This window comes from Macrobrachium rosenbergii, chromosome 13 (genome assembly GCF_040412425.1).
Source record: "Macrobrachium rosenbergii isolate ZJJX-2024 chromosome 13, ASM4041242v1, whole genome shotgun sequence".
In the NCBI taxonomy this organism is placed as follows: domain Eukaryota; kingdom Metazoa; phylum Arthropoda; class Malacostraca; order Decapoda; family Palaemonidae; genus Macrobrachium; species Macrobrachium rosenbergii.
The window spans coordinates 48,933,257-48,954,109 of NC_089753.1; the positions used below are offsets into that span (position 1 = coordinate 48,933,257).

At 42.7% G+C, this 20,853-nt stretch overlaps 1 protein-coding gene across 4 annotated transcripts in view; it reads right to left on the reverse strand.

The window, feature by feature from the left end:
• The window catches only part of Usp32 (Ubiquitin specific protease 32), a 186,135-nt gene that overhangs the window by 1,392 nt on the left and 163,890 nt on the right, over positions 1-20,853 (reverse strand). For all 4 annotated transcript variants that reach the window (XM_067115460.1, XM_067115461.1, XM_067115459.1 and 1 more), the window contains 3 exons: positions 19,721-19,821; positions 12,633-12,810; positions 375-467 (listed from right to left, as the gene is read on the reverse strand). In XM_067115460.1, coding sequence (XP_066971561.1) covers positions 375-467; positions 12,633-12,810; positions 19,721-19,821 — 372 coding nt within the window. The remainder of the gene's footprint in view (positions 1-374; positions 468-12,632; positions 12,811-19,720; positions 19,822-20,853) is intronic.

Genomic DNA, 20,853 nt, shown 5'->3' on the forward strand with positions numbered 1-20,853 from the left:
GCTAGAAGCAGATGACCTAATGTTAATGAGATTGAAAAGTCAAATAAATGTTTAAAATATGGAAGAGTGGAATGGAGAGGATTAAATACTATTTTAAGCAAACTACAGCTTGTGACTGTGTGGAGATGAAGTGTGGATGATGTGGGAGAGACGTGGGGGTGAACTCAGTCCTACGTATCAAATGTAACAAAGTCATGAGAGAGGCCCAAGATGGCAAGAAATAAAAAATGTATATGAGCAAATGAGGAAGATAGGAGGGAAGGAGGAGCACCATGTTATAGTGGAAGAATATTCCTATTACCTTCAGGTAACGCTGGAGGGCAATAAAAAAGCAGCACATCCACAAATTATCACATTAAAAAGAAAATCCTTACCTTACAACTACTGTCATTGAAGCATATCCATTTGCCCTGTGGATTCTTAGCATAACAAACGTAATGACCACCTTCCATTATTCCTGTGTGACACTGCAAACAATAAAAATAAATTATAAAGTGACAAAATGGGCTCATGTCAAGTAAATACAATATACAGTCGACCCCCCCTTTTCGCGGCGGTTAGATACCACAACCACCCTAGAATATAGCTATTATTCTACTTACGATGGAGTTAGGTTCCAAAAAGCCCATCGTTTGTTGAAAAACATATCTCGAATACAGCCTTGCCTACACTAGGGTATTAAGTACCATGTACAGGCAGTTCCCAGGTTACGACGGGTCCGGCTTACGACGTTCCGAGGCTATGACGCTTTTCAAATATATTCATCAAAAATTACTTCCCTGTTTACAACACGTTCCAGGGTTACGACGCACCGTAGGTTGATCCGATGGAAGAAATATGGCTTAAAAACAGCAGAATAATCAACATTTGGAGGTTTTTTGATGAAAAACTCAATAATAATGCAGTTTACATCATTTTCAATACACCCAGAGCATTAAAAGTAAGATTTTCTTAGGATTTTTGACGATTTTCGACAATTTTTCGGTTCACAACGATTTTCGGCTAAAGACGCGGCGTAGGAACGGAACTCCTGTCGTAAACTGGGGACTGCCTGTATACATTTACGGCAGCCTAGCCTACACTACAAAGTATAATCTTTACATATACGGTATAGTAATTATTAAAACAGCTAATTCTGGAGGTTTGTGCAGACTGACTTATGATAATTCAATACAAAGAGAAATTGAATAACAAACAAGAATTAGCTTAGCCTACACTATGGTATATCGTATACATGTACAGTAGCCCAGCCTACATTATACTGTACTCTATATTCACATAATTAATATGGTATTACACAAACATCAACATAACGAATATGCATCTTATCCATGGCTCTTTTAAAATGTTATGCTTTACTTCACTGTATCCAATAATACCGTACATATTCTTATAAAGGCAGTCCCTGGTTATCGGTGGGGGTTCCATTCTGAGGGGGATATGATAACCTAAAATTGCTGCTAACCGAAATTCGGCGATTTTCGGCACTTTTTCGGCAATCTTTGGGGCTTATTGGTGCCAATTTTTGGTTATCAGCGCCTCTATCAGGTATGTATCAACTCCAATACCCAATTATCGGCGATTTTGGCACTGAAAATTGCTGACTTTCGTTGCTAGACAAGCGCCTTAAAACCGGATCGCCGTTAACCTAGGACTGCCTGCACTGCTTTTGTATTATAAAATGCGATCATAGTGATCACTGTTTTTGTTTGGAAATCGATTATGCGTTAAGTTTATTCCGCTGTATTTAACTCAGTTCAGAGCGCTTTTCTTGTTTCCAGTTAGCGTAAATGAATCTTTAGATACTGTACTTTATTTATATAGGGCAAGGTTATTTTTCATTGTGTGAAGCATTTTTACGTCGAAATATAACTTAAATACGTCTCACTGTGAAATTAATTTAGCTATTTTTTTTCGTTAATAGATGACGTTGGCAGTTGGGGGCATGTTTGTTTTGTGTAAAAAAAAAAATCAAGATTCCATTTGCTATTTTCACATGATTTCATCATAATACGAGCTTTATGTATTTATTTTTTATCAGCGTGAAAAGAGCAGTAATATGTGTTCTTTCATGCCCAGTAGTTTTGATTAAAATACTTTCTCTCCAATTTTATTTACGGTAGAGTTTCATCCATGTTGCCAATGCACGATAATTTATAGTCATTAGCAGCTTGAACATTGTTTTCTCAGCTTCAACTACAACTTGCAGCTTAAATTTAGCAGCATGTTTCCCTGCCGATCTTTTATCCATAGCGAATAAGGGTATAATGTAAAAATATATCAGTCCTCTTCTACTTAACATCATTTGTAACATAACTACGGTAATTGATTACTACCATACGATAGTTGTAATACAAGCAAAACAGCTGTTGTTATCTGATTTGGTTATAAGGAAAACAACAGTTTCTTGTTTGGCTGTTTATGGCTGTACGTATTTATGCAAGAGTATAACGTTACTAACAATACTTTTATCATTCTCTTTTACTTTTTTAACTAGAAGATGGGATAAAGAGATGGAGGAAAAGAAGTTAGTCTATTGTAATTTGGTCTCTCTCACTGCCTGATTGTACACTGCTGCCTGATCCCACATGAAATTTTAAAATATTTTATGAATACTGTTGTATCGGTATTAACTGCTTACCCCATCGCAAAATTGAATTATCGTAACTCGAGCACTACCTGTACTGAAAATCCGCGATATATTGGAACCCCCCCTCTAAAAAATCTTATAACTGCCTATTCTAATATTTCAAACACCAAAGACCAGCTCTAAAAATGCTTATAACTGCCTATTTTAATAGTTCAAACACCAAATATACCTTAATCATCCTAAAACACTTTATCATTTCAAAAGTATCACTTAATTTTAATACTTCAATATCACTTTAATATTTCAATACATATAATTTCTGAGCAGCGTGGCTTGATGAGGTGAGAAAACCAGTTTAGCTAACCACAAGGGTCCACTGTAAAGAGGTGTTTCAAAACAAAGAGGTCCTTCTTATGCCTACGGAAGGGACAAAGACGGTTTATTACCAACCAAAGCTTAAAAACCTATTTCTGGATCGGGGTCCCGTGTCACCCGGTGAAATAGTCCATTCAGCACTTATTTCTAGGTAATTCCGTTGCTAGATGCCAGAGAAAGCTAAATGAAATGCTGGAGTTACTACCCCCAGAGCGAGCTCCACTAGATGGAGTCGTGTATGGAAAAGGGTGAACTACAAAAACACGGAACCTTATCCTATAGAGATTCCCAATGTCAAAAGTCCCAACGAGAGGTGCCGATACAAGCCCATGCACTACTCGCGGACTGTATACAAGGCAACACTAGCCGCATTCCATTTTAGCACGTTTTTCGATTTCACACGTAATTTCGTTGTGATCCTTATTTTGTGCTCTATTTTGGATTTTTATGGCATCCTTGCAAGGTTCTTCTTCAATTACTTGAGTACCAGTGTTTTGTTGTTTTTAGGCGATTGAGGCTTCTTATTTTCCTTTAGTTTAATAATTAAAGGGATTTATAACGCCCGTCTCGATCTCCTCTCACGTCATCTCTTGACCTCTCTTGGTCTTGGGTCGGCATGTTTGTTTTGTGTTTTTATTTGTATCCCTTTTTATTTGGGATATTTTACCATTAATGATCCCTAACTTTAGTGGGTTTGATTAATTTTATGTTTGTTCTGTACCCATTTACTACGAGAAGTGCTGTTTAGCGTTTAGGCTATGAGCTACCCCCTCGGGCCCATTCGCTTTTATCATGGCTTCATTCAGAGTGATTTTTATTACGGGAGTGATGTTTAACGTTTAGGCTACGAGCTACCCACTCGGGCCCATTCACCTTTTATCATGGCTTCATTACGAGTGATGTTTAGCGTTTAGGCTACTGAGCTACCCCTCGGGCCCATTCGCTTTTATCGTGGCTTCATTACGAGAAGTGTTGTTGAGCGTTTAGGCTACTGAGCTTCCCCCTCGAGCCCATTAAACTATTATCATGGCCTCATTATGCTTTATTTTTGTCACTCACTTCTCTTAGCCTTTGGGGATCTTATTTTCATTGGTACTGTTATGGTTTTTACTTTGTTTTTACTTTGTTTTTATAATTTTGTTTATTTTGTGAATTTTGTGTTCCCTTCCTGGTCAAGTGCTGTCTTGCTGTTTAGGCTACGTGGTTCCCCCTCGGGCCTATTTGCTTCTTATTTTGGCTTTATTTTGCCTTGTTTTAGACTCACTTCTCTAAGTGTATGGGAACATGATTTTCGTTGGTACATTTAATTTTTGACCTTGTGCTTGGATGCCTTTGAATTTTGTTAATTTTGGGATACTTTCATTTAACTGGAGGTCGGTCATGTCCCTTCACGTCCATGTTGTGTTGGGCCTGCCTATCCTCCTACATGTACCTTATAGACAATTTTTGTTTTATTATTTTTTTTTTTTTTGAGTTATTGGTTAGCCTTTACCCCTCTCCTAGGCTTCCTTCCTTTACATCACAGTTAGGTTAGCCTAGGGGTTGGCTGTAACCCTTTTTCCCTTCGGGGAAAAATCGTTAAGGAGGGGACGATCTCGATCTGTATGTATGAGTTTCATGTCGGTGATCTCGTTCTGTACATGTGTGTTTTATGTCTGGTGCTTCCCTTTGTTTGGTTTTGGCTTGGATATATTGCCTACGTCCACCCTCTCCCTGTTTCGGCTTTTCACTTAGGCTAATGTTCCTAATAAGTTAAGCTGGAATAGCGAGGGTTTACCTGCGTAGCCTATCCTAGTTCAATCCTTCTTTGGGTTGCTTACCAATGGTGACCGGGAGTGCTCTCCCCACTCCTGTTCACACTTCTTTTACCGACTATATATATGTTATTTTGTGGTTTCGAGAGTCCCCTTTCTCTCCCTTTTATCCTTTGCTCTCTCTCTCCCCTTGGTTTGTTTTCAAAGTTTGTTAATTTTCCAAGGCTTGAGAGCAATTATCCTTATTTTATGTTGTAGCCTACATCCCCTCCCTCTGCATTGATTGATTGTCCCTCGGTGTGTCTGAGTTGGCACTCCACCTGGACCTGGAGGTGACCGGGAGTGCTCTCCCCACTCCTGTTCACACTCCTTTTATCTTTCATTGCTCTCCTGGCCGTAGAGGTTTTTGCCCTTCCTCTCTTTTTCTCTCGCTCTTGTCGTGCAACACAGCTTACATAGCGAGGGGATCTATGAGAATCTCTGGGCGCCCGGGGAGTGCTGTCCCACCCCTGGTCGCTGCTTTGGGTTACCAACCTCCTGGCCTATCCTTCCCCCTTCCTTTTACGTCGACTATTTCCCTTCGTGGTGCTTCCTACATGTTCGCACCTCACTGTTGGGATCTCATACTGAGGCCAGTTAGCGTTTTCCACCTAACTGTCTTCTGCTTTATTTACTTTCGGTGTTCCCCCTCCTTTTTGCTACTACCTGTTCGGTGTTTCGTTATCTTGTTGGGCGCTCTCCTTGCTTACTGCCACGGCGGTTTTAGTGTTTAGCGGTCGGCGTTTATTCCCCCCACCGCTATCACCGTTCAGGATATCCTCCTCCGGGGTTTTCCTCTCTTGGCTCGAGTCGCCCACTTCGAACAGTTCATAACCTTCCCACATTTTGTTCAAACATGATCGCTTCGAATGTTCCGTTGACTCTGTTTTTATGTCTATGAGTTTTGTCCTGTTAGCCCGGTTTTTCTCTCCGGTTTTCTCCGGGGTTTTCCTGGTCTGACTAGGCTAATGGCTGCTACGGTACTCTGCTCCGGCATCCGTTCCAGCATGCCCCTTTTCTCATACGTTTTGGCTGGTTTTGTCAAGTGCAGGAATGCTCCGCTATCCTGCAACAAACCAGCGGTCACGGAGTCTATAGCTCCCATTCGGTCGCGCAGTCTGTTTTGGATTTATAGTTTGGCACGGAAGGTTATGAAGTACGCTATGCTCTCCTCGAGCAGACTTCTTGATGAATCCATAGGTTTTATATATACCTGTCGGTTTCGTCTCCGCCAAACTCCGCCTCATGTGACTTATTCTTGACTCGGAAGGTTGTAAATCACGCTATGCTCTCTCCGAGCAGGCTACTTGATGAATCCGTAGGTTTTATTTACACCAGTCAGTTTTATCTCCGCCCAAACGCCTCCTTTGGCTTATTATTAGTCGTTTGGCACCCGGCAGATTGCGTTATGCGCTATGCTCTCCGAACAGGCTACCTGATGAATCCGTAGGTTTCATATATACCTGTCGGTTTACCTCCGTCAAGCTCCGCCTCATGTGGCTTATTAATAGTCGCTCTTTCGCGATAAATCGGTAGAGTTTCACATCTCGCTTATCGATTTCACTCCGCCAAACTCCGTCTCGGGCGGGATTTCGTTAGTCGGTAGGTTTCATATAAACCTATCGGTTCTCCGCCTCTTGTGGCTTATTAATAGTTAATCTTTGGTGTTTGGGCTCTCTCCGGCGAGATTCTCGGTGGATCGGTAGGTTTCATATCGCCTATCGATTTCCTCCGCCAAACTCCATTTCCGGGCGAGATTCTCGGTAAATTGGTAGGTTTCATATACACCTATCGGTTTTTCCTTCGCCAAACTCCGTCTTATATAACTTATTAATAGTTGTTCCTCCGGTGTCTGGGGTCCTAATTTTTCCCCCTCCTGGAGGCGGCCGCAAGTCTCGTAACTCTTCGCGCCAAGTTAATTGTTTACGGAGAGTTTTCTGAAGAAGCGTTGCGGCCTTCTGTCTCGTTCTCGGACCTGTGAACATCGTCCCGGAGCGATAAGTAGGTGCGGGAATAATTGAGGCAAACCTTTTCCACTTAGCTCAGAATTAGGTGAGGCAAACTTTTCCTTTAGGGATTCGTTAACTTCTCATCCCTTTTCAACGGTTCCTGGTCTACTGTCCCTAAGGTAAAAAAAAAAAAAAAAAAAACTTTTTTAAACCAAGAAGACCCGCTCCGGGGCCCCCTCAAGGACGTCTCGGATCTCTAATCCGGTGCCATCTACGAGTCTGGCCTCGTCTTCTGAAAGGGACACGGCCCAAGCAAAGCAAGGCGGTTACCCCCTCCTTCCTTTGTTGAAAACTCTTTACGGGTCTCCTTATAAGGAGCTCGATTTGAGGGTCATTGTCAACCTATTAAACTAACTATCTACCTCATGGTCCGTGCCTTCCCTTTCCCAGGAGCTTAAATCCCAAGAGATTAATCTCAAGACTCATTGTCAATGGATCACCTGTTAAGTCCTGCTCCGTTCGAATTCTATCGTTCGGACACCTCCACCTCTTTTCCCCTCCAGTCTGGGGAATCTTGGTGCCTTCCCTTTATGCTTCCCAGCATGAAGGCACCCTCCTGTCGGGGTGTGGGCACGGAGGTTGGTGGAAGGGCATTTCTTCCCTTCCGGTCTGGTATCCTCTTATCCGGGTTTTACCAGACTGTCAGAACGAGCATGGCATCTTTCTGGCAGGATCCATAAGTGAGCCCTCAGCTAGGGCTGGACACATCATCTCCTGAGAACTCTAACGGAGTGGCAGGCGGAGAATTCCAAGTTCACGCCAGCTGTGGGGTCTTATCCGTGCTCTCTTTGAGAGCCCTGTTTCTTACCCCTTGTGCTCCAAATGTAGCCCCTCTTATCAACAGGCTTGTTTTGAAAATGTATCGCTGAGGCATTTCCGGGAGACAGATATCACAGATACATTCACAGTGAATCTTCTAACCCGGACTACGCTTCTAATTTATTCAGCGTACAGCTCCCTAAGCTTCGGAGTCAATTTTCGGAAGCTGAAACAGGGTGTAAGTCAGGCTTGCCCGTTCCGCCTTGAGCTGGAAAAATCTTATGAACAGTTTCACCTGGAGAATTAATCTTTTCCCCAGGTGGGCGTTGTTACAAGTTGCCCGTCTGGGGCTACTAATGTTACCCAGAGCCTCCGTTCTCATGGGTGTCTACCCTCGAGCAGAAACAGTCTGATCTTGCCGGGACCTGTCCCAAGTCTGGCAAGAAGTTCATGTAGTTCAAGAGCCCCCCCTGCTCAGGCGGTGGTGCAGGCTCTTCAGGTCTCTGCCCCTAGACAGCCGTCAGCCCTCACTCCCAGCCTCCACCTTGATGTGTGCGGGTTCAGCCAACACATCAGCCCCTTGTAACACCCCGTGTGTCTCTGCCTCCCCACATGCCTCCGCTGGAGTTTTCTTTGCTTCATACGAAAACCTAAGGAAAGAATTTTCACTAGACATTTGGCCAGAGGCTCTGACCCTCAGGGTTATCATAGAAAGCAGGGAAGCATCCTACTCCTCTCCGAGAAATTGGGAAGGCATTCGGGAGGCCTCCTCCCTGTAGTATTTCTCATATGGGTGGGAGGCTGTACCATTTTCGGGGCCACTGGAACTTCAGTTCCTGGGCCCAGAGTATAGTTATCAGGGCCCGGGGTGGAGCTGGACTGTTGTCCCCCCCCCAATCAGGTTCAATCAGCCTCCGGCCAGAGTTCTGGGGTCTTTGTGAATGGCTTGTCAGGCTTTTTCAGTCTGCCAAGGAAGTTCCCTTCCACTGGAAAATTTTTCCGGCGTGTCCCGTTTGTTTTCCTTATTCATGCGGCAAGTCTCGGTTGCTTACAGTCTTGTGGGTTCGGATCCTACTGCGCCGTGGAGCCGTAACCACCTCTATAGACCTTTCCACGCTTCCTTTCACATCTTGGTTGCAGAAAGGTCCTATCCCTTCTTGGGATTCAGACTTGGGGAGCAGGCGTGCCCCTTCAGGTTCATGCCCTCCTCAATGCGGCTCCAGAGTCTTTGCCAGTTTGAACAATACCGTAGTTCAACAGCTCCGGTATTTGGAGGCTATGCTAGCTGCATATCTAGTTGCCTGGCTCATTTGGGCACCCAGCGTCGGGAATTGCCTGAGGGCACCGGTCATTATAATCGGTTTCTAGAGTCTTTGGGCTTCTAAGTAACCAGGAAGGAATCCCACCTGATTTAGGAGGGTAGCCTTCCGTAGTTATGAATCCAGTGGAAGTGGAAAGAGATAGCAAGGACGTCCTATCATTTCATCATCTCAAGCATACCTCTCGCCGTGCCCAAGAAAAGGTCCTGGGTTTTCTCCAGTTTGCTTCAGTGACGGTTCTCCTTCTGAAGTCAAAGCTGGAGTTTATGACCGGGGTATGGTGGAGTCAGGGACGTGTCTCCCTGATTCCTCCTGCTTGAATAGTGGCCTCCGGCCTTGCACAACTATCAAGTGCTTACCGAAGTCAGTTCCTCTCCAGCTTTCCCCTCCGGCCTCAGTATTCCACACTGTCACCTCTCTGGGCGGGTGAGGTGGATATTTTTGGCCCAATGAAGTACATGGTACTTAGTCGGTCACGTTCGGCAGTTCCATATCAACGCTTTGGAGGGCGGTGACAGTCTTCCTGTCCTTGGGAAACTTCTTCCCCCAAGAGGTTTCCTTTTAGGCTGGTTCTGAACAAAACAGCAATAGTGCGCTGCGTAAACAAGTGGTTTTGGACTCGAATTTGCTTCGTTCAGGTTATGGTTCATTCTTCTCCATAACCAACAGACGCAGGTGCCTCTGTCTACCACCCTTCTCGTAGGGGTCCAAAAGGTCACTGCTTTTTCCCTATCCAGGGCCTCCCCCCTGGTGTCGGAATAGTCCTTAGACGGAGCGTCATTCAGGTAGTCTTGTGACCTTTTCCTGGGCCTGGAAGTAGGTCTGTTTGCAACCCAATTCAGCCACAAACTATCAAGCTGTCCCGTCTGGTATAAACTCAGCCTGCGTCAGCCCCTCAAACTCTGATGTCCTGGCTTTGTGGTCTTTGTGAATCTTACAGTTTAGGAGGAAACTGATATTGGTCCTGTTATTACTGTTTTCCTGAAATCAGTTGAGGATCCTACTCTACTGCAGTATGGTTCTGCAGTTAAGTAACTAGCACTCTTCACATAGTTTTCGAAGCTACAGTACTGATGCGGCCGCATTGGCCTCGAGGGAAGTGTTCTGTTGGAACCAGACTCACAGGCCCTTAACTTTCATCCCTAAGGTCTGTGTTCGTCTAAGAACAGTACTCCGTCCACATTCGGTTTCCTGGTCTTTGAGTAATGTATCGGAGTTAGCTTCGGTAACCAACAATAATCTTGTTCTTACCTTTCCTTGTTAAGGAAGTCCCAAAAATTTTTAATCAGCTTAGCTTCTAGTGTTAGTTTTCCTGTACTGTCTGCCCTGTCTGGCGGAACCAATCAGTTTGGTTTCCCCTCATCAGGGGTAGTGTTGTGAATTCCTCACCCTAACTTTCTATCTACAATTGAAGGTCCTCATTTTCGGTGGTCACCTTGGAAAGTACTCCCCCTTTTACAAGGTCTGTTTCTGTGTCCAGTTTTCTCCTTGCAGGCTTTTTAGACAGGACCTCTTAGTTTTGTCAGGTCCTCTCCTTTAAAAAAAAGGGGGCACTGTCATTGGGTCTGCTATTAGGTAGGAAGTATTTTCTTAATACAAGCCTATTCAGGTGCTATTCTAAGCTCATGATCTTAGGCGGTGACCACTTACATTATTTTCATTACATGAACTTAGAGGACCTTACTAATGTTCAGGGTAGAATTCTCCTAGTTTTCAACGTTTCTATTTAAGTCTTTAATAGCATAAGAATGATGTTTATTTCTCTGTTATTATTTCACCGGGTGACACGGGACCTGATCCAGAAAAAGGATTTTGACAAAGGAAAATCTATTTCTGGAGAGGGGCCCGTGTCACCCGGTGACCCACCCTGTTTTTCATTCTCTCCCTCCCTTGATAAACTTCATTCTAGTGAGGTGGGTGCTAACATGGAATGCGGCTAGTGTTGCCTTGTATACAGTCTGCTAGTAGTGCATGGGCTTGTATCGGCACCCTCTCGTTGGGACTTTTGACATTGGGAATCTCTATAGGATAAGGTTCCGTGTTTTTGTAGTTCACCCTTTTCCATACACGACTCCATCTAGTGGAGCTCGCTCTGGGGGTAGTAACTCCAGCATTTCATTTAGCTTTCTCTGGTATCTAGCAACGGAATTACCTAGAAATAAGTGCTGAATGGACTATTTCACCGGGTGACACAGGCCACTCTCCAGAAATAGATTTTTCCTTTGTCAAAATCCTTTTTCTTTCCACATAAGTCTCTTTCTCTCTGAGTTATTATTTAATCTTATTACTTATTACAGGTAGAGTATTATTATTGTTATTATTATTATTATTATTATTTAATCTTATTAAAATTATTTTGGGACTGCATGATTAAAACCAAAGCACACACACTAAACACATACTGATCACAAAAAAAAAAAAAAAAAAAAAAAAAAAAAAAAAAAAGACATGGGCAAAGGTAAAAACAGGCTATGGAGAGGAAGGAGAGAAAGAGATGACCTCTCTCAATGACATAAGAAGAAAACTGATAGGGCACGGGGCTGAGATTGGGTCACTGGCCGCATCCCACCTCATCTCCATGACAGATGCCAGATGCCACCAATTCCTTGCATAAACATTTCGTTTTTATTTTTACCGACTTCCAGCTGGCGCCAGAAGATTCATCCTAAAGTTAAGACCCAGGATTGTTCCACGTATGAACAACTTATTATTAATATTTGAAAATTAATAAATAATTTTTTTATCATAAAAAAGTATTGTTACGAAAATAACCCGAAAATACAGTAATTAGTGAATATTGCTCTACAAAAAATCAGCGAAATACCAAATTTTCTGCAATTTATTGAAAAATATGTTCCACACAAAAATCTGTGAATATCTGAAGCCTCGATTATTCAACTGCAAATAAGCAGGGGGTCCACTACACTTCAGCTGATATTAATAATATATTTCAAGTAAATTCTATGTATTACCTCTTATGCATTTTATACTACATTCATACAAATATAATAGTTCTAATCTTTCCAACCACAGTCCTACTGCTTGCACTTCTGCTATTGCTATATTTTTCAAAACTTGACTCAACTCTCACTTTCATAGACACCATAAATCCAACATTATTATTTTGCCCCACTAGCAGGTATTCCATAAAGCAAGATTTACAGGTGACACCATTTTCTAACTACCGTAACTGATTTTTTATCACCATCTCTATGAGACTTCAGAGTCATGTGTTGCTGCACTGATATTTCCAATGACATTTAAGAGTCTGGCAAAAGGTTCAGTTATGGTAACTTTCATTTCATAACTTGGCTCCTTTCCTCTGTAAACTTATGTTGTTCCTGGTGCAACATCTGATCATCAAAAAGCTAACCAATCTTTCCACCAGTACTGAAATATTTTCTGACTTCTTCAGATCTTCACATGTCTTACTCTTTCGATCCTTCTTACTCTACCTATACTATGCAAACAATTTATCTTGGCAGCTTCAACCTTCTTTTCTTCTATTCTTATTGAAAACTCACACTTCCTTCCTCAAAGGAGTGTCGGGTTGTTTACACATAACAAGCTACCTTGCTTAGGTTATTGAGGAAAATTTAAACTCCTTGCAAGTGTCAAAAGCAATGTCTTGAATGGGGCATCACAAAAGGAGAACTTATCCACTTGTTAATAAACTTTAAATTACAGTTCTGAACTAAATAATCAAAATAAAAAAAATTATTTGTAAAGCAATGGCATGTACATGCAATCACGCCAAACAAGTAACTGAAAATAGACAGAAACTCACAGCAATTGCATAGAGACTGTATTTTAAGTCCAAAGGATCATAACCCTCTTCCAGACGATGTTGGTGGAAATCTTGTAAAGTATCCCCATATAAAACAGAACCGTTGCGTATGCGTCTTTTGCGATTACCACATTCACCACCTTTGATGGAACCTTCGTGTGAAGTAGCAGGACATGGACTGCAAAAGTAAAATACATATATTAAAATTATATTTTTGACAATAAACCACACAGCAAGCAGTACCCATACTGGATGCACAGAACCAGAATTGGCCCTTGTTGGACAACATTATTTAACTAAAATTCCTCTGATATACTTGCTACTCTCTTCATTTAAGATCTTGGGTTTTCAATCTTTCATCAGGTGATACATGGCATCTAATCAAGGGTTAACTACTAAACAGTAAGATAATGGTTGGTATTGTATTTGTGAAAAATTCTGAAGTCAAGCATAATCTGAGATAAGAAATGGCATTTTTATAATAAAATAAAGTTTTATACATACTTACCCAGTAAGCTATTAGTTTCTTTTAAGTGGCAGCTTAAAATTTTGAAATTGCAGGTCATGCTAGTTTGTTTTGGTTATGGTGACATGCCCTGCCCACTTTCGGGTGTAAGAGAAGGTACAACATAGCAAAGAGCTTCAATTTGTTTATGCCCTTATGTCCAAGTGAGGGGAGGTGGGTGGGCTCTGATCATGTAATTACTGGGTAAGTATGTATAAAACTTTATTTTCTTAAAAAATATAATTTTATATATGTAACTTACTCAGTAATTACACTGCTGATTCCCACACTGAATGTCATTTTATATAAGTAACTTACTAAGTAATTACATTGCTGATTCCCGCATTGAATGGAGGTGGGAATGTTGGGCATATCTACCCCAAACCATTATTAACAGTAATGAGTTTGAGAATAGAAATTTACTAACACTGAATCAATGTTGTTGAACCTTGCCTGATAAACAGAGCTGCATTGAATGGAGGTGGGAAGTTAGATACTGCCTCTGGTTTGGTGCTCATCTTACTACAGTTGAACCTTGCCTGATAAGAGAGCTGCAGGTAGATACTGCCTCTGGTTGGTGCTCATCTTATACAGTAGAGGCGAGGCGGTAAAGCCTTGAGGGCCTACTACTACAGTGGGTACTTTGTAGCGATGGACTAATTTCCGAGGGCTAGCAAAGTAACAACAAGATGCCCCTGCCCAGGGTGCAGTACCACACAAAATAACCAGAGTAAATAGTCACCATAACCACCAAAAACCAAATTAAAAACACCAATACCCAACTGTTAAAACCAAAAGACTGGAGGGTACTCCAAGTACATAGTACTCCCAGGCTCCCCAAAAAACTCAACACCCTAAGCAAGGCGAAGAGATTAAAGAAAGGACATTGCTTTCTATGTTTCCTCCCCCAACACCACATAAAACGGACCCAAGGTACTGCACTGATCGTAAGTAGTCTCGATATTCCTTAAATAATAGGATGCAAACACTGACTTGCACTTCCAAAACATCGCTTGCACAGTTGACTTCAGGGATAAATTGCGCTTAAACACCAAAGATGTAGCCACCACTCTTATCTCATGGGGTTTTACCTTGTAAGAGGAGAGGGAGTCTTCGCTCACCATGGAATGTGCTTCCGAAATCAAGTTCCTGAGAAAAATGCTAGGGCATTCTTAGACAAGGGTCGAGAGGGATATTTCACAGAACACCAAAGGTTCCTTGAAGTACCACAAGTGTCCTTCATTCTGTGGAGATAAAACTTAAGGGCCCTTACTGGACAGAGAGTTCTTTCTTCTTCAGACGGCCCTACTATCTTGGACAAGCTCTTGATCATTAAAAGACGAGGCCATGGATTCGATGGAGATGGTTCTTAGCTAAAAAGTCTAGGGAAAAGGAGCAAACTGCATTCCTCTGAGAAAATCTGATATTTCTGCCCAAAGCATGGATTTCACTGTATCTTTTAGCAGTGGCCAAGGCAACCAGAAAAAGAGTTTTCCTGGTTAGATCCCTTAAAGAGATAGACTACATGGGCTCAAAACATGAACTGGCCAGCCACTTAAGTACCACGTCTAAGTTCCAGGACGGCAAAGGTTTTTCTTTAAGCTTTGTGGTATCAAAGGACTTAATAAGGTCGGACAAATCCTGGTTAGACAGTAAGTCCATTCCTTTATGGCGGAAAACCGAGCTAAGCACAGCTCTGTAGCCTTTAATGGTAGAAGTGGAAAGTCCTTTAGTGGAGCGTAGGAACAGAAGAAAGTCCGCTATTTCTACTACCAGGGTATTAGATGAGGACACGTTATTTTGTCTGCACCAAGACCTGAAGATGGACCATTTAGCCTGGCAGACATTATCTGATGACTATCTTCTATACTTTGCAATCGCGTCTGCAGCTGCTCTTGAAAAGCCCTTCTTTTGGAGCAATTGCCTAGCAGTTTGAATACTGTTAGGGCCAGAGAAGGCAGGCTTTGGTGGAACCATCAGAAGTGAGGTTGCCTGAGAAGTTGTTACTTCTGTGGCAGCAGTCTCAGGAAGTCTGTAAGAAGTTCTAGCAGATCTGGGAACCACTCTTTTGCTGGCCAGAAGGGGGCTTTCAAGATCATGGACAGGTTTTGATGAGACCGGAATTTGTTGATGACTTGTCTCACTAGACTGAATGAGGGAAAGGCATATAGATCTTTGTCCAACCAGTCCTGCAACGTTGCATCGGTCGCCCATGCTAAGGGATCTGGTACTGGTGAGCAGAAGAGAGGAAGTCGGTGATTCCTGGAGGACTTGAACAAATCTATCATGGGTTTCCCCAGAGCTTCCACAGATCCAGACAAACTAACGGGTCTAATGTCCATTCTGTGGGAAGGATCTGTCTCTGATGGCTCAATTTGTCCGCCAGAACTTTGAGTCTCCCCTGGATAAAACGCATTGTCACTTGAGTGTCGTTCTAGTGTAACCAAAGAAGAAGACCCCTTGCTGCTTCGTACAGGGAGAAAGAGTAGGTTCCCCCTTGTTTCTTGGTGTACGCCACTGCCGTCGTGCTGTCTGAATGCACTGCTACTGTCCTCCCCCAAATTTCTGAAGCGAAGCACTGTAGGCCCAGAAATATCGTCTGTAACTCTTTTACGTTGATGTGCCAGTTTTGCTGTTCCTGAGACCATGATGTGCCAGTTTTGCTGTTCCTGAGACCAGAAACCTGACACTTCTTTTAACCCCAAAAGAGCTCCCCAACCTAGGTTCGACGCATCTGAAAAGAACTCTAGGCTGGGGTTTAGAGGTTGAAGAGATTTCCCTTCTGATAGTCTCTTCCTGGAATTCCACCAACGAAGGTCCTCCTTGATTTCCACCGTTATCGGGAACACAAACAAGTCCGGAAACTTCTTCCTGTTCCAGCTGGCTCTGAGGAAGAATTGGAGAGGTCTCAGGTGAAGTCTTCCCAGAGTGACGAATTGTTCCATGGACGAGAGGATGCCTAGAAGACTCATTCATTTATTGGCTGAGCAAAAGTTTAGTTCCAATAATTCTTCCACTGTCTGGAGACAATTTTCTATTCTCTTCTGGACTGGAAAAACCCAAAAATCCTGAGAGTCGATCGTCATTCCTAAATAAGGAATCTCCAGAGAAGGCATCAGGAGAGACTTGTCCCGATTGATGAGAAGACCCAATTCTTGGACGAGAAGAGTTGTGCGAATGTCCTCTGTACATTGAACTTTCGAGCAGGAACGTAGTAACCAGTCATCTAGATGTAGGGAGATCTTTATCCCCATCAAATGAAGCCATTTTGCTAGGGGAACCAATACCCTGGTGAACACTTGTGGCGCCATCGAGAGACCGAAGCACAGAGCCCGAAATTGGAACACCTTGCCCTGAAACACAAATGTGAGGTACTTTTTCAAAGTCGGATGCACTGGAATGTGAAAGTACACATCTTGTATGTCAATGGACGCCATCCATTCTCCATGGCGAATGGATGCAAGGACCGACTGGTTTGTTTCCATCTTGAATATTGTCTTTCTGACAAAGACATTTAGAGCACTTACGTCCAAAACGGGTCTCCAGCCCCCCGATGACTTGGGCACTACAAAGAGATGGTTGTAGAATCCCAGAGAATGAATGTCCTCTACTACCTCTATCGCCTCTTTCTGAACAAGAGGCTCAACCTCTAGCAAGAGAGCAGCAAACCTCTCTGAGCCTGGAGAGTAAGCTGTCAATTCAACAGGCTTGCGGATTAGAGGAGGTTTGTTCAAAAAGGGGATAGTGTAGCCCTCCTTCAGGACAGACTATCCAGGGTTCCGCTCCCTTTAGTTCCCACCATTCCCAAAAGCAGAGCCGCCACGCTTCTACCTGAGTATGGAGGACTATGACTTCATTTCTTGGAGGAACACTTGGAGGAGGACTTCTTGATGGAATGCTGTGGGGAAACAGGTATATGTTTTTGTTCTAATATGTGTTCTAGAATGGGAGCTCTGAAAGGGAGTAAGTTGCAGCGATGAAGATCTGGGAGTAAGAGTCGAAGAATCCTTCGGGCGTCTTGCAGATTGGGAGAGCAGGTCCTGGGTGTTCTTTTTCTGCAAGTCATAGGCGATGTCCAGTACTATAGCCTGGGGAAAAAGGTGCGACTTGTCCAAGGGGGAGAAGAGGAGGGCCGACCTCTGAGATGGAGTGATGCCTTTCGAAGTAAAAGAGCACCAAAGCTCTCTTTTTTTAAGCACACCCATAGCGTACAGACTAGCTAACTTCTGCGTACTATCGTGAACGCCCATCAATACAGTAAAGTACTCCCAAGAGATTCGAAGAGATTTCTTGAGGTAACAAGGAGCACTCTCTACACTTGCGTGCTAGTGCACCCACCGTCCAGTCTAGGAAGCTCATCACTTCGAAAACCTTAATAATATTCTTGAGAGGGTGTGCTTTTTCTGAAGCTGAAAACATAATTTTGGCTGAGGAGAAAGCTGATCCCCTAACCGAGTCGATAAGGCCAGAGAAGTCTCCCTAACAGGAGGCAGAGACTCCCAGGGAAGGAGCTTTTCCAGTCACATAAAACCTGTAACTTGATCTGGACAACTTGAGAAGGTGGGAAACAAAAAACTGCTTTGCCTTGTTCCCTCTTCTCAGAAAACCACCCTTCTACTTCATTCAGTGCCTTCTTTGCTGAAGAGGAGAGAACCAATTTCGTTAACCTCGAAGAACCGACTCAGGGGGCTTCCATAAAGAAAGTCGAAGCAGGAGAGGAGGGGGTAGCTGGCGAAAAGAAGCTTGGAAAAGTCGCTAGCAGGAATCTCAGCAACGCAGAGTACGCCGACAAAAGAGCATCTTGATCTGGAACAATCTCTCCCTCAGAAGAAACAGGAGAGGGCAATAAGTCTGCTGTCGTCTGAGCTGTAGGAGGAGCCTTCTGAAGCAAACTGAGAATATTATCCAGTTTGCTCTAAATCGGATCAACTGAAGGAGGAACAATGTCCGAGACAACACTAACATGAAGCGGTGGAGGAGCGGGTGCCAGTGGGTGCTCATCCGCAAATTGGAGCTTGGGCACTTTGATGCTAGTTGCTGGCCGCTTGGGTGCTGCTGAGTGCACAACTCCTGATGAAGTGGTTCCTTTATTCGACGAAGAGAATCTTACGCGCCACAAGGCGCTTCAGCGCCCATTTACGACCATTGTCAGAAGAAGCAGAAGAGAATTGTTCCGGGCTATCCCAGTGACTGCACGACGGGTGCCTGAATCCTTGCCTGTCTTACAAGGAACAGGAGAAGAAATCTCAAAATCCACTGCACACCTTTTCAGCGGGCGTGACTTGTCCGCATAGTGCTGTGCACCCCTGGGACTAAAATCTTTGGAGCTGGAGGACATGCAGTGAGCACTCAATTGAAGGCCTTTCCAACGACCTTTGGTAGCAGTCTGGGGTTCATCAACAGACTGAACCGAGGGGGCTACTGCTCAGAAGCAGACCTCACCGACCTCCCTTAGGCTACCAGTTTGACTCCTCCCAGGTGCTGGGGAGTAGGTCAGGGACCTTGGTCTAGGAGAATCGGCGGGCCAAACAGCCACCTCCTCCACTACCACTGTACTTGCACTGGGCGCCACGGGGCTCTCTGACTCACTCTTATCCATTAGCATTTTCACCAATGACGCTAATTTAGCGATTGATTGCACAGTTAACTCGAAGCGAGTGTCGATTTTCGACTCCAAACTAATGATGGTGTTGGGATCGGAAACGTGAGAGCCAGGTAAAGGAGAGGGTTGCACGGGTGGAGGATGGAGGATATGGAATGGGATCGGTAGAAATTACAGGTGCAACTGCATCTGACTTCGCAGATGAATCCTGACTAGCTAAAGCTTTACTAGATTCCCTAGCAATAGCTTTCCTCTTCCTATCTCTAGCTAGTTTCTTAAGATGTGAATCTAAAGTCTTCCACTTCTTTAAATCCCATTTGCTACACTCCTCACAACGTAAATCCACTGAACATGTTTGTCCCCTACATTGAACACAAACAGTGTGAGAGTCATAAGATTCTTTAATCAGTCTAGTATTGCAGCCTCTGCTACAGTACCTAATACTAGAACTACTAGTGTCAGACATCCTGGAAAATTCTAAGAAAAGTCCAAAAAGCGGGCAAAAAGTCGTAAACCAATTATCAAAACTCGCCTAACACTATCTTAATTATGCTGAAGGGCTACGAAAATAAATACTTCACCAATCGAAGATAGAGCAAACATTCAGCAAAGTATAAATTTCAAAATTCAAGATGCTGCCAATCACAGTCCTTCAACCATAGCTGGCAGAAACAAATTGAAGCTCTTTGCTATGTTGTACCTCTTCTTATACCCAAAAGTGGGCGGGGCACGTCGCCATAACCAAAACAAACTAGTGTGACCTGCAATTTCAAAATTTTAAGCTGCCGGTTAAAAGAAACTAATAGCTATGTAATTACTGGGTAAGTTACTTATTTAAAAATAATAAATATGGAGTGATGGGTTAAGGACTGCCTCAAGTTCACCTTGCATACTTAAAATAATCATGAACCTAAAATTGTAACCCAAAGGGTGGTTGAAACTTTTCTATTAGACAGAAAACAAAGAAAAAATGTGACCTACCTTGTACTATGGCATATGCTACCATTTATGGAGCCATTCATAGAAGGCCGCCCATTTTTGATACTTTGTTCCTCTTCCTTTCCTTTTATTTGTTCGATGATCTGTGGACAAAATGACCTTTTGAGAATTTTTTCTACTTAAAAAAAATGAACTATACCTAATGAATCATACTATATAATCTAACTGCATAAATTCTGATAAAGCTAAACCCTTACTTTTCAAATGAGGAATTAACACAATAGATAATGACTTGTAACCATGATACACTTGTACTGTTTCAAAAATTTGGACAAATTCACGTGATGTACAGATAACAGTTTTACACATAAAAACCTTTACAGAAAAGGAAGATCACTGGAAACCTAAGAAGGTTGTTTATCTCAATACACCAACATGAGTTTTTCTTGTAGTTTGTGTTCTTACTATTAACCTGAATCAACTCTATTCTCCAAAAAGTAACTTCTAGTGTAAGTCACAGTGGGTAAACTAAGGCTTCTAATTATATGCCAGCATGTATTAATGCATCAAGTTCACTTGAAACATCAAAATTCCTGACCATGGTGGTGCTAAAATAATGGGGGACACTATGCGGTAAGATTATTGAAATATCCACTTAATTAGATACCTGTGTCAGTCACTCTCAACAACAAGATTTTATGTAAAGTATCCAATTACACATTACTCTTCTACACCATGAACTTTGACCTTAGTGATGACAAAGCTACAACAGTGAAGGATACAAATTACATAAAAAGGATGAAGCCATCAAAGCTACAATGAATACATGTAAACTTGGACTTAGGATTAGGCTATGACTTGTGGCTTTTAAGGAGAGGAAAGGATAATTTGCAAAAGCACACCAAAACAAAGACTAAGGATGTTGTTAACCCATAATATCATTATTCAGATATAATAATCACAGCCCTAAGTAACAGAAAGGATGGTAAAACAAATAAAAATTTTGTTATATAACCATAAGTTGTAAGACAGGGCATCAATTACTAGCCTGATAAAGAGAAAAACTTAGCCCCAGACAAAAAAAATTCTTGGAGAAAATATATCATCACTCTCATATGACATATTTCAACAAAGGAAAAAATAAAGATGAAAACCCAGTTTATTTTTATGAAAAT